General features: G+C 44.7%; 2 protein-coding genes across 2 annotated transcripts in view; one reads left to right on the plus strand and one right to left on the minus strand.

Annotated features, from left to right (window-relative positions):
• Window positions 1–1,724, plus strand: part of LOC117983410 (uncharacterized) — an 18,644-nt gene extending 16,920 nt beyond the window's left edge. The window contains exons 16-17 of the mRNA XM_034969953.2: window positions 723–957; window positions 1,455–1,724. Of these exons, the coding sequence (XP_034825844.2) occupies window positions 723–957; window positions 1,455–1,680 (461 nt within the window). The 3' untranslated portion in view covers window positions 1,681–1,724. The remainder of the gene's footprint in view (window positions 1–722; window positions 958–1,454) is intronic.
• Window positions 1,725–4,359: 2,635 nt separating this feature from the next.
• Window positions 4,360–11,386, minus strand: LOC117983853 (neurogenic differentiation factor 1-like). Its single transcript, XM_034970476.2, has 4 exons — window positions 11,273–11,386; window positions 11,126–11,224; window positions 5,686–5,876; window positions 4,360–5,150 (listed from the first exon to the last, which is right to left on the minus strand). The coding sequence occupies exons 1-4, from the start codon at window positions 11,384–11,386 to the stop codon at window positions 4,712–4,714; spliced, it is 843 nt and encodes a 280-aa protein (XP_034826367.2). The 3' UTR covers window positions 4,360–4,711.
• Window positions 11,387–11,998: the final 612 nt, after the last annotated feature.

Raw genomic sequence — 11,998 nt, forward strand, 5'->3', positions numbered from 1 at the left:
ATGATGATGATGATGATGATGATGATGATGATGATCCCTATTATAAATGCGAAAGTGTGTTTGTTTGTTGGTTTGTCCTTCAATCAAGTCGCAACGGAGCAACGGATCGAAGTGATTTTTGCATGGGAAGATATAGTTTAAGACCTAAAGAGTGACATAGGCTACTTTTTATCCCGGAAAATCAAAGAGTTCCCACGGGATTTTTAAAAACCTAAATCCACGCATACGCAGTCGCGGGCATCAGCTAGTAAATTAATAAACATTATAACAGGCAAATGTGTCTGACTGACTGATCTATGCACAGCTTAAATGTACTGGACGCATTGGACTAAAATTTAGCATTCAGGTAGCTATTTTGACGTAGACCGCTAAGAAAGGATTTTGGAAAATTCAACCCCTAAAGGACAAAAATAGGGGGTTGAAATTTGTGTAGTCCACGCGGATGAAGTCGCGGTTGTAAGCTAGTCTATTGCCTATATTCTGAATGAAACTACACAACTAAGCCACCGGCTAAAAAGTGTGACTCAAAAAAAGTTGCCTTTTTAGGGTAAACACGGAACCCTTAGGTATAATTTTCCCATGTCCGTCCGTCTGTCCGTCCTCGGTTAATCTCAGAGACTATTAGTGCTAGAAATCTGTAATTTGGCATGGGTATAAATATTAATCACAGCGACAAAGTGGTGAATTTTTTAATATTACAAGTTTTCAAATTATTATTCTAGGTGTGGCCTTAGCTGATTCTCCAGCAGGTCTTGCGGCGTATATCCTGGAGAAGTTCTCAACGGCAACCAAGCTGCAGTACCGCAACCACCCCGATGGGGGGTTTGCCAACCACTTCACAAAAGACCAGCTACTTGACAACGTCATGGTCTACTTCGTGACTAACTCCATGACGTCAGCTATGAGGCTTTACGCTGAAACTTTCAACTCTAGATACTATAGCTTACAGCTTGATGAGTGAGTAACATGAAAATATAATTTAGCTTAAAAAAGCCGGAAAAGTGCGAGTCAGGCTCACGCAACGAAGGTTCCGTAATATAGTCGTATTTATTCGACATTTTGCACGATAATTCAAAAACTATATGATGCATAAAAATAAATAAAATATAGTTATCTTACTTCGAAAACTGAAAATACTAATTATTAGTTCATGACCACAATTTAATTTTGTTTGTGTGATGTAACCACAAATTCACGGTTTTCAGATTTTTCCCCGAATGTCTGCTTTAAGACCTGCCAAATTTTATGACTCTAGGTCAACGGGAAGTACGGAAGTACCTACCCTGTAGGTTTCTTGACAGACCGACAGACAGACAGACAGACAGATAATAAAGTGATCCTATAAGGATTCCGTTTTTCCTTTTGAGGTACGGAACCCTAAAAAGTAGTACTTAATTCTTATTTGTAAGTAACTTGAAAGGAGGTCCTCAATTCTGTGCGTATTTTTTTTTCAGTATTCCATCACCAGTTCCAACGGTATCACTGCAGGCTAAGAACGAGGTTGTCTTCATCACAAGATGGGCGATTCAGAAGAAGTTTCCGAACCTTATACGCAGCACGCTGTTAGACGAAGGCGGTCATTTCCTGGCGTTGGAACTGCCTCAACTGTTTGCTAAGGATGTAGTGACGGCTATTGGGGAATTTAGGGCTTGGCATAAGAACAATAAGACTGAATTGTAAGAACCATTCGAGCTGCTAGAAGCGCCACCGCCACCATATATTTTATTTGAATTTTTTATCATCATTTGTGGGAACTCTTTTACCTCTGGTAACATTAAGAAACGTGAGAATTCCACGGAATTAAAAATTAGCCTATACTTAAGAGCCCTCGTCCACGGCGACTTTTTGTAGCGATACAGTAGCGATGCTGTCGCGCTTCCGCATCGATACAGTCGCGAAGCGGTCGCTAGCTGTGTGCCCTCGCCCACGGTCTTAGATTCAGTCGCGATGCAAACGCGATACTGTCGCGCTTCTGTCTCGATGCAAATTGCAAACGAGAAAAAAATGTTGCACTGATGCTTGGTTCTCCATTCATGCGCCACCCTCCCTCCGTTCTTTCCCCGATGTCGTCCGACACGGTCGCGCGTTTGCATCGATACAGTCGCGATGCAGTAGCGCGTTGCAAATGCGACTAACACGCGTTAGTAGTGATGCTGGCGTGCGTTTAGTAAACGCGCGACAGCATCGCTACAAAAAGTCGCCGTGGGCGAGGGCTCTAAATGAAAAAGTTTGCGAAAATGTTGGCCAACCAATCCTCTCAGAATGATAAAGTTTTAAGAGTACGCTGGCCAAGTACTGTATGAAGAATCTCGTAGACTGTGACCTTATTCCACAACGTTTCACTAAATCCAGATTCGAAAACATTATTAGTACTAATCATGTTCAATGAACATTAATTCTGTAATTGTCCTAGATTAGGATAAACGATTATATAGCACAATTAATATTAGTTACACTCGCAGCAACGCTATTAATTTTCGCTGTAAATTCAAAATCAGATTATATCACGGAATTAACTATTCAAAACCGTGCACGCTTTTATGAGTCATATATATACGGAAATAGCTGCCAATTTCCTCTGATTTTGTTAACATTCCGAAAATTAACGGCTTTCATGAAATAAAGAATTCCACCCTCACCATCTGGGTGTCTGGTGCACTTCGACCGTCCGCTGCGCCAGATCCTTCTTTCCACGCACGTGCAAACTGTGGAACCAACTCCCATCGGCGGTGTTGCAAATAGATTACAACATGGGGTTATTCAAGGGGCGGACCAACAAATTCCTAAAAGGCCAGCAACGCATCGGCGGTTCCTCTGGTGTTGCAAATGTTCATAGGCGGCGGTAATCACTCAACATCAGGTGACCCGCCTGCTCGTTTGCTCGCTATCTCTATAAAAAAAAGGAAACCCTAGGGCTTCTGGAAGAAACCTAAGACATAAGTTGTCTCTGTGCATATCCTTTCAGTATTTATGTTTTGGTTTTAAGTTTTTGTTTAAAATTAAAATAAAAAAACAATAATGAGAACATTTTTTTATTAATTATAATAAGTTTGATATCCATACTTAATATTATAAATGTGAAATCTGTGCCTAAATGTGCGTGTCTGTCTGTCTGTCTGCTAGCTTTTGATGATATTGATGAGTACAGAGTTAGCTTAGGTACATCCCGGGGACGGACATTTAAATAAATTTTTTTTTCTTGTATTTTGGTGATCGTATCATATCAGTAATCATCAGTACTACCTGTCGTCAGTTTTTGCTAGCGTTCTGTATGTATAAAAAATTGTCGCCCCAAAACTTTCCCAAAGTCAGCCTCTCCCTCGTAAAATAACAATTAGTTTGCGCCCGAACGCTCTGCAGCTCCCTTATCACTGTTATCAGTAATCACCAGTTCACAATGACGAGGCGCGTGGCAGGCGTGCGGCGCGGGATTAAACACCATAAGGAAACTTATTATTGGCTTAACTTGATGGTTTAGCGTTATTAAATCACATTTTTACTTTTTTATTGCTGCTTATATTGTTACTAGCGTATGCTCGCGACTTCGTCCGTGTGGACTACACAAATTTCAAACCCCTATTTCACCCACTAAGGGGCTGAATTTTCAAAAATCCTTTCTTAGCGGATGCCTACGTCATAATAGCTTTCTGCATGCCAAATTTCAGCCTAATCCGTCCAGTAGTTTGAGCTGTGCGTTGATAGATCAGTCAGTCAGTCATTCAGTCACCTTTTCTTTAGATTACTTGATGATGCCCGCGACTTAGTCCGCGTGGAATTCGTTTTTATAGGGTTCCTTACCCAAAGGGTGCCAAGAGGTCCCTAAGACTCCGCTGTCCATCCGTCCGACTGTCTGTCAGGGTGATGTATCTCATGAACAATAAGAGGTAGATACCTGAAATTTTCACAAGATGTGTATTTCTCGTATTTCTTTTGCCGATATAGCATCGAAAAATATACATTTGCATTTTCCATGAAAAAAAAAAAAAAAAAGTGTTATTACTTGTACGGAACCATTCCTGTGCGAGTCAGACACGCACTTGACCGATATTTTTTTAATCGAGAGTTAATTTTCCGATGTAAAAATTATTAGCCTATGCACCTCGATCGCGGGAAACCTGCATCAATCAGTACCTATTACAATCTCAATTGTTCTGATTGGTGGAATTTGTGAGATTCTTGTTGCAACAATGCATTGTAGCCAATAGTGAGCGAGCGTCAACCAATCAGAGGTGATTGCGATCGTGACTTGTAGCTGTTGAGCGACGAATATGGCCTCTAGCTCTCCTCCAAAAATTAATAAATAGCGTAAATAAAACTCATTCATCAATAAATACTTAGTTTAATTGATCTTAACGCTGAACATGATTTTATTTAGGTACTAAAAATAAAAATCTTATGGTAATTTAAATTCATAAAATATAAACTTATAAACCAATTAAATAAATTATAACATCACCAACAACCATTAAAGCAATAAATAATTGCAATTGTTTAACAAAATGTTCATGAAGAATGCATCGTTTCCAAAACCGTTAGTTTTGTGGCAATTTTGTTTCTGCCGAGAAAATTATTTAAAACTGTCGTGTAAAGTTATCGTTATGTAAAGGTCTAAAAAGTTTACCGAAATCTGCCAAACTGTGAACCCAACACATTATATAAGTACTTGGGTACTATGAGACCATGAGACATATAAATTTCCGATTTTAATATTTCATTTATCTTTCCCATCAGTTTTATCTTTACAATTACCATCTTTTTCATCCCCCTTACCCGTCGGCGCGATCATCAGCAGGTTATTTCCATTCCTTTCACCTAAATTCCTGAACGGCATGTGCCTCCAATGCGACGGTATATAATACTGATTCCGCAACACTTTCAAATGGTCTTTTCCGAAGAAGAACTCCGTTTTACTTTGGAAATTCCTTTGGCAGTTTCTTCTGAACACTAACTCGTTTTCCTCATTTCCGAACCTCACGTAGTCCGTATCGTAGGACCTCTTGTCATCGTCGTAAGGTCTCTTGAGTCTTAGACGTCTTGAGGTTGGACTCAATGGAGATTCACATTTGATGGCTAGACCTGAGTTCTCCTTGTTCATTCCTAGGCCGTGATTTTTTTGCCATTCAAGAACTTCGCACAGGAGACCGATGTATCTGAATAATATATAAAATATTGCCTTAGTTTAGAAATAAGATTAATCCAAAGGCTTATTTTGCAGAAAGATGAAAATATTATAAACATTGTGAAGTGAATTTAAATATCACAACGCGAATAGGCTTATTGAGAGTTTAACCTTTTATAACAATCTAACTGTAATATTAACTTGATCAAGGCACAATAATTGCTATTGCACCTACTCAATCAAAATGGCGACCTAAACACAAAAAAACACTCAGTAGTCGGTTGAGTCTCGAGTGGGCACGAGACTAGCTTTAAAACCATCAACCACCCGTATTTATACAATCGACTCAAGATGGCTGCCTCGCAATAGATGACGCGACTTCCATTTCAAAAGGCGCCAAACTCAAATGCAATAACAATATTCTATTGAATACTCTTGAATAAAATTAACTGTAGGTAGGTATACCCTATAAATATCACTCAATGAATACACATACTTAATGTGGCCACAACAATAATAATTGTATTCTTATCACGTTTTACATCGATCGCATAAAGCTAGTCTACCTTATAGCCATCCTCAGTATTTCATTCTTGGAGAGCTTCTTGTCGTGCGGATGGGTCGGCACCAGCCGCCGCAGCTCTGCGAAGGCGCCGCTGACGTTCTGCTGGCGCCAGCGCTCGCGACAGTTGGTGAACAGCTTTCGAGGCGGTCTGAGGACGCAGGAGTTGATTGCCGGGAGATCTTCTGGCAGGCTCTACAAAAATGGAAGAGTAGTTATTTGCATAGGTATGCAAATTTTTTTTCTGTTGCCACACTTGAAAGATTGTGCTATAGCCGAAGCATTTGCGCCTGGATATCATCGATGTGCTTGGCACAATAGATATGGACTCTTGCAACTCATAGTGATAGCAGAGTGAGGGAACTCGGTTTCATCCTAAATTGACGATATGTCAAATATCAGGAAATAGTGGTCAAAGAAAAATCGGGCTGATTTAGGGCCACCTGCACCAAATGTACTAACATTTGAAGCCTCGACGTTATGTGAGAAGTTCCCTAACTGTCGTGGACGGTGATGATTAAAGCGGCTATAGGAAGAAATAATGTATAAATGGTAGCAAAAGAAAGTCTTGGCAATGTCCACAACGTCAGAGAAATTGACAGAACAGAAATGGTGAGTAGGTACCTACTAGGTACTCATTTTTAGGGTTCCTTAGCTCAAAAGGAAAAACGGAACCCTTATAGGATCACTTTGTTGTCTGTCTGTCTGTCCGTCTGTCTGTCAAGAAACCTACAGGGTACTTCCCGTTGACCTAGAATCATGAAATTTGGCAGGTAGGTAGATCTTATAGCTGGCTTTAGGGAAAACATCTGAAAATTGTGAATTTGTGGTCACATCACACAAAAAAATTTAAATTGTGGTCATAAACTAATAATTTGTATTTTCAATTTTCGAACTAAGATAACTATATCAAGTGGAGTATCATATTATGAAAGGGCTTCACCTGTGGATTCTAAAACAGGTTTTTATTTATTTTTATGAATCATACTTAGTTTTTTATTTATCGTGCAAAATGTCTAAAAAATGCGACTGTACTACGGAACCCTCGGTGAGCGAGCCTGACTCGCACTTGGCCGGTTTTTAAGCTTAGTAAAAATAACTTCAACGGACCACCAGCTCTTGCTGGTCAAATACGTACCAGAAGAACACTAGAAACAATTTATTTTTTCGCCGCATAACTTGTCAATGCCTGACATGTCAAAAAATTTTTACAAAAAAAATAAAAACCGACTTCGATACACAAACACTAAAAATTGAAAAATAATTTAATTTATTACCGAATATATTATGTATACAAGAGTTAATATAGTTCCATAATAATATTTTTAGTGCCGGTGCCAATTAGCTTTAGCTGCGCGAATCGTCTAGACTTCATATTTTTATGAGACTCCACAATGGCACCTCATTGGCACCGACCCCAAAAATATTATTATGGAACTATATTAACTCTTGTATACATAATATATTCGGTAATAAATTAAATTATTTTTCAATTTTTAGTGTTTGTGTATCGAAGTCGGTTTTTATTTTTTTTGTAAAAATTTTTTATTTCACAATTTTTAGTGGCCCCATGGAATTATGCTATGACTGGTTAAAAATCTACTGTTTACTAAGCTATTACACTGATCGCGACCAATTTACTCTTATCCGTTGAGGAGTTCCAGTATCTATCTTCGAAGATGTTCATCAGATCTTCACCAAATTTAAATGGGACCAACTTTGAACTATACCCTTTCAAACAAAAAAAGAATTTTCAAAATCGGTCCAGGCGTCTTTGAGTAATCGGGGAACATACATAAAAAAAAAAAAAAAAAAAAAAAAAAAAAAAAAAAAAAAAAAAAAAAAAAGATTCCGACGAATTGAGAACCTCCTCCTTTTTTTGAAGTCGGTTAAAAAATTACAACAAGTTACAGTACCTGAACACTTCTGGAGGTTTTCCGGTCGTCGTCGCTGTCGGGCAGACAGAGATCGTCGCTCAACATCTCGCTGTCAGGCTCTTCGTCCGAGCACGACTCCTGATCCGACGCCATTGTGTATACTGAGCACAGAACAAGTTACAGTACCTGAACACTTCTGGAGGTTTGCCGGTCGTCGTCGCTGTCGGGCAGACAGAGATCGTCGCTCAACATCTCGCTGTCAGGCTCTTCGTCCGAGCACGACTCCTGATCCGACGCCATTGTGTATACTGAGCACAGAACAAGTTACAGTACCTGAACACTTCTGGAGGTTTGCCGGTCGTCGTCGCTGTCGGGCAGACAGAGATCGTCGCTCAACATCTCGCTGTCAGGCTCTTCGTCCGAGCACGACTCCTGATCCGACGCCATTGTGTATACTGAGCACAGAACAAGTTACAGTACCTGAACACTTCTGGAGGTTTGCCGGTCGTCGTCGCTGTCGGGCAGACAGAGATCGTCGCTCAACATCTCGCTGTCAGGCTCTTCGTCCGAGCACGACTCCTGATCCGACGCCATTGTGTATACTGAGCACAGAACAAGTTACAGTACCTGAACACTTCTGGAGGTTTGCCGGTCGTCGTCGCTGTCGGGCAGACAGAGATCGTCGCTCAACATCTCGCTGTCAGGCTCTTCGTCCGAGCACGACTCCTGATCCGACGCCATTGTGTATACTGAGCACAGAACAAGTTACAGTACCTGAACACTTCTGGAGGTTTGCCGGTCGTCGTCGCTGTCGGGCAGACAGAGATCGTCGCTCAACATCTCGCTGTCAGGCTCTTCGTCCGAGCACGACTCCTGATCCGACGCCATTGTGTATACTGAGCACAGAACAAGTTACAGTACCTGAACACTTCTGGAGGTTTGCCGGTCGTCGTCGCTGTCGGGCAGACAGAGATCGTCGCTCAACATCTCGCTGTCAGGCTCTTCGTCCGAGCACGACTCCTGATCCGACGCCATTGTGTATACTGAGCACAGAACAAGTTACAGTACCTGAACACTTCTGGAGGTTTGCCGGTCGTCGTCGCTGTCGGGCAGACAGAGATCGTCGCTCAACATCTCGCTGTCAGGCTCTTCGTCCGAGCACGACTCCTGATCCGACGCCATTGTGTATACTGAGCACAGAACAAGTTACAGTACCTGAACACTTCTGGAGGTTTGCCGGTCGTCGTCGCTGTCGGGCAGACAGAGATCGTCGCTCAACATCTCGCTGTCAGGCTCTTCGTCCGAGCACGACTCCTGATCCGACGCCATTGTGTATACTGAGCACAGAACAAGTTACAGTACCTGAACACTTCTGGAGGTTTGCCGGTCGTCGTCGCTGTCGGGCAGACAGAGATCGTCGCTCAACATCTCGCTGTCAGGCTCTTCGTCCGAGCACGACTCCTGATCCGACGCCATTGTGTATACTGAGCACAGAACAAGTTACAGTACCTGAACACTTCTGGAGGTTTGCCGGTCGTCGTCGCTGTCGGGCAGACAGAGATCGTCGCTCAACATCTCGCTGTCAGGCTCTTCGTCCGAGCACGACTCCTGATCCGACGCCATTGTGTATACTGAGCACAGAACAAGTTACAGTACCTGAACACTTCTGGAGGTTTGCCGGTCGTCGTCGCTGTCGGGCAGACAGAGATCGTCGCTCAACATCTCGCTGTCAGGCTCTTCGTCCGAGCACGACTCCTGATCCGACGCCATTGTGTATACTGAGCACAGAACAAGTTACAGTACCTGAACACTTCTGGAGGTTTGCCGGTCGTCGTCGCTGTCGGGCAGACAGAGATCGTCGCTCAACATCTCGCTGTCAGGCTCTTCGTCCGAGCACGACTCCTGATCCGACGCCATTGTGTATACTGAGCACAGAACAAGTTACAGTACCTGAACACTTCTGGAGGTTTGCCGGTCGTCGTCGCTGTCGGGCAGACAGAGATCGTCGCTCAACATCTCGCTGTCAGGCTCTTCGTCCGAGCACGACTCCTGATCCGACGCCATTGTGTATACTGAGCACAGAACAAGTTACAGTACCTGAACACTTCTGGAGGTTTGCCGGTCGTCGTCGCTGTCGGGCAGACAGAGATCGTCGCTCAACATCTCGCTGTCAGGCTCTTCGTCCGAGCACGACTCCTGATCCGACGCCATTGTGTATACTGAGCACAGAACAAGTTACAGTACCTGAACACTTCTGGAGGTTTGCCGGTCGTCGTCGCTGTCGGGCAGACAGAGATCGTCGCTCAACATCTCGCTGTCAGGCTCTTCGTCCGAGCACGACTCCTGATCCGACGCCATTGTGTATACTGAGCACAGAACAAGTTACAGTACCTGAACACTTCTGGAGGTTTGCCGGTCGTCGTCGCTGTCGGGCAGACAGAGATCGTCGCTCAACATCTCGCTGTCAGGCTCTTCGTCCGAGCACGACTCCTGATCCGACGCCATTGTGTATACTGAGCACAGAACAAGTTACAGTACCTGAACACTTCTGGAGGTTTGCCGGTCGTCGTCGCTGTCGGGCAGACAGAGATCGTCGCTCAACATCTCGCTGTCAGGCTCTTCGTCCGAGCACGACTCCTGATCCGACGCCATTGTGTATACTGAGCACAGAACAAGTTACAGTACCTGAACACTTCTGGAGGTTTGCCGGTCGTCGTCGCTGTCGGGCAGACAGAGATCGTCGCTCAACATCTCGCTGTCAGGCTCTTCGTCCGAGCACGACTCCTGATCCGACGCCATTGTGTATACTGAGCACAGAACAAGTTACAGTACCTGAACACTTCTGGAGGTTTGCCGGTCGTCGTCGCTGTCGGGCAGACAGAGATCGTCGCTCAACATCTCGCTGTCAGGCTCTTCGTCCGAGCACGACTCCTGATCCGACGCCATTGTGTATACTGAGCACAGAACAAGTTACAGTACCTGAACACTTCTGGAGGTTTGCCGGTCGTCGTCGCTGTCGGGCAGACAGAGATCGTCGCTCAACATCTCGCTGTCAGGCTCTTCGTCCGAGCACGACTCCTGATCCGACGCCATTGTGTATACTGAGCACAGAACAAGTTACAGTACCTGAACACTTCTGGAGGTTTGCCGGTCGTCGTCGCTGTCGGGCAGACAGAGATCGTCGCTCAACATCTCGCTGTCAGGCTCTTCGTCCGAGCACGACTCCTGATCCGACGCCATTGTGTATACTGAGCACAGAACAAGTTACAGTACCTGAACACTTCTGGAGGTTTGCCGGTCGTCGTCGCTGTCGGGCAGACAGAGATCGTCGCTCAACATCTCGCTGTCAGGCTCTTCGTCCGAGCACGACTCCTGATCCGACGCCATTGTGTATACTGAGCACAGAACAAGTTACAGTACCTGAACACTTCTGGAGGTTTGCCGGTCGTCGTCGCTGTCGGGCAGACAGAGATCGTCGCTCAACATCTCGCTGTCAGGCTCTTCGTCCGAGCACGACTCCTGATCCGACGCCATTGTGTATACTGAGCACAGATCAAGTTACAGTACCTGAACACTTCTGGAGGTTTGCCGGTCGTCGTCGCTGTCGGGCAGACAGAGATCGTCGCTCAACATCTCGCTGTCAGGCTCTTCGTCCGAGCACGACTCCTGATCCGACGCCATTGTGTATACTGAGCACAGAACAAGTTACAGTACCTGAACACTTCTGGAGGTTTGCCGGTCGTCGTCGCTGTCGGGCAGACAGAGATCGTCGCTCAACATCTCGCTGTCAGGCTCTTCGTCCGAGCACGACTCCTGATCCGACGCCATTGTGTATACTGAGCACAGAACAAGTTACAGTACCTGAACACTTCTGGAGGTTTGCCGGTCGTCGTCGCTGTCGGGCAGACAGAGATCGTCGCTCAACATCTCGCTGTCAGGCTCTTCGTCCGAGCACGACTCCTGATCCGACGCCATTGTGTATACTGAGCACAGAACAAGTTACAGTACCTGAACACTTCTGGAGGTTTGCCGGTCGTCGTCGCTGTCGGGCAGACAGAGATCGTCGCTCAACATCTCGCTGTCAGGCTCTTCGTCCGAGCACGACTCCTGATCCGACGCCATTGTGTATACTGAGCACAGAACAAGTTACAGTACCTGAACACTTCTGGAGGTTTGCCGGTCGTCGTCGCTGTCGGGCAGACAGAGATCGTCGCTCAACATCTCGCTGTCAGGCTCTTCGTCCGAGCACGACTCCTGATCCGACGCCATTGTGTATACTGAGCACAGAACAAGTTACAGTACCTGAACACTTCTGGAGGTTTGCCGGTCGTCGTCGCTGTCGGGCAGACAGAGATCGTCGCTCAACATCTCGCTGTCAGGCTCTTCGTCCGAGCACGACTCCTGATCCGACGCCATTGTGTATACTGAGCACAGAACAAG

This window comes from Maniola hyperantus, chromosome 7 (genome assembly GCF_902806685.2).
Source record: "Maniola hyperantus chromosome 7, iAphHyp1.2, whole genome shotgun sequence".
NCBI lineage: Eukaryota > Metazoa > Arthropoda > Insecta > Lepidoptera > Nymphalidae > Maniola > Maniola hyperantus.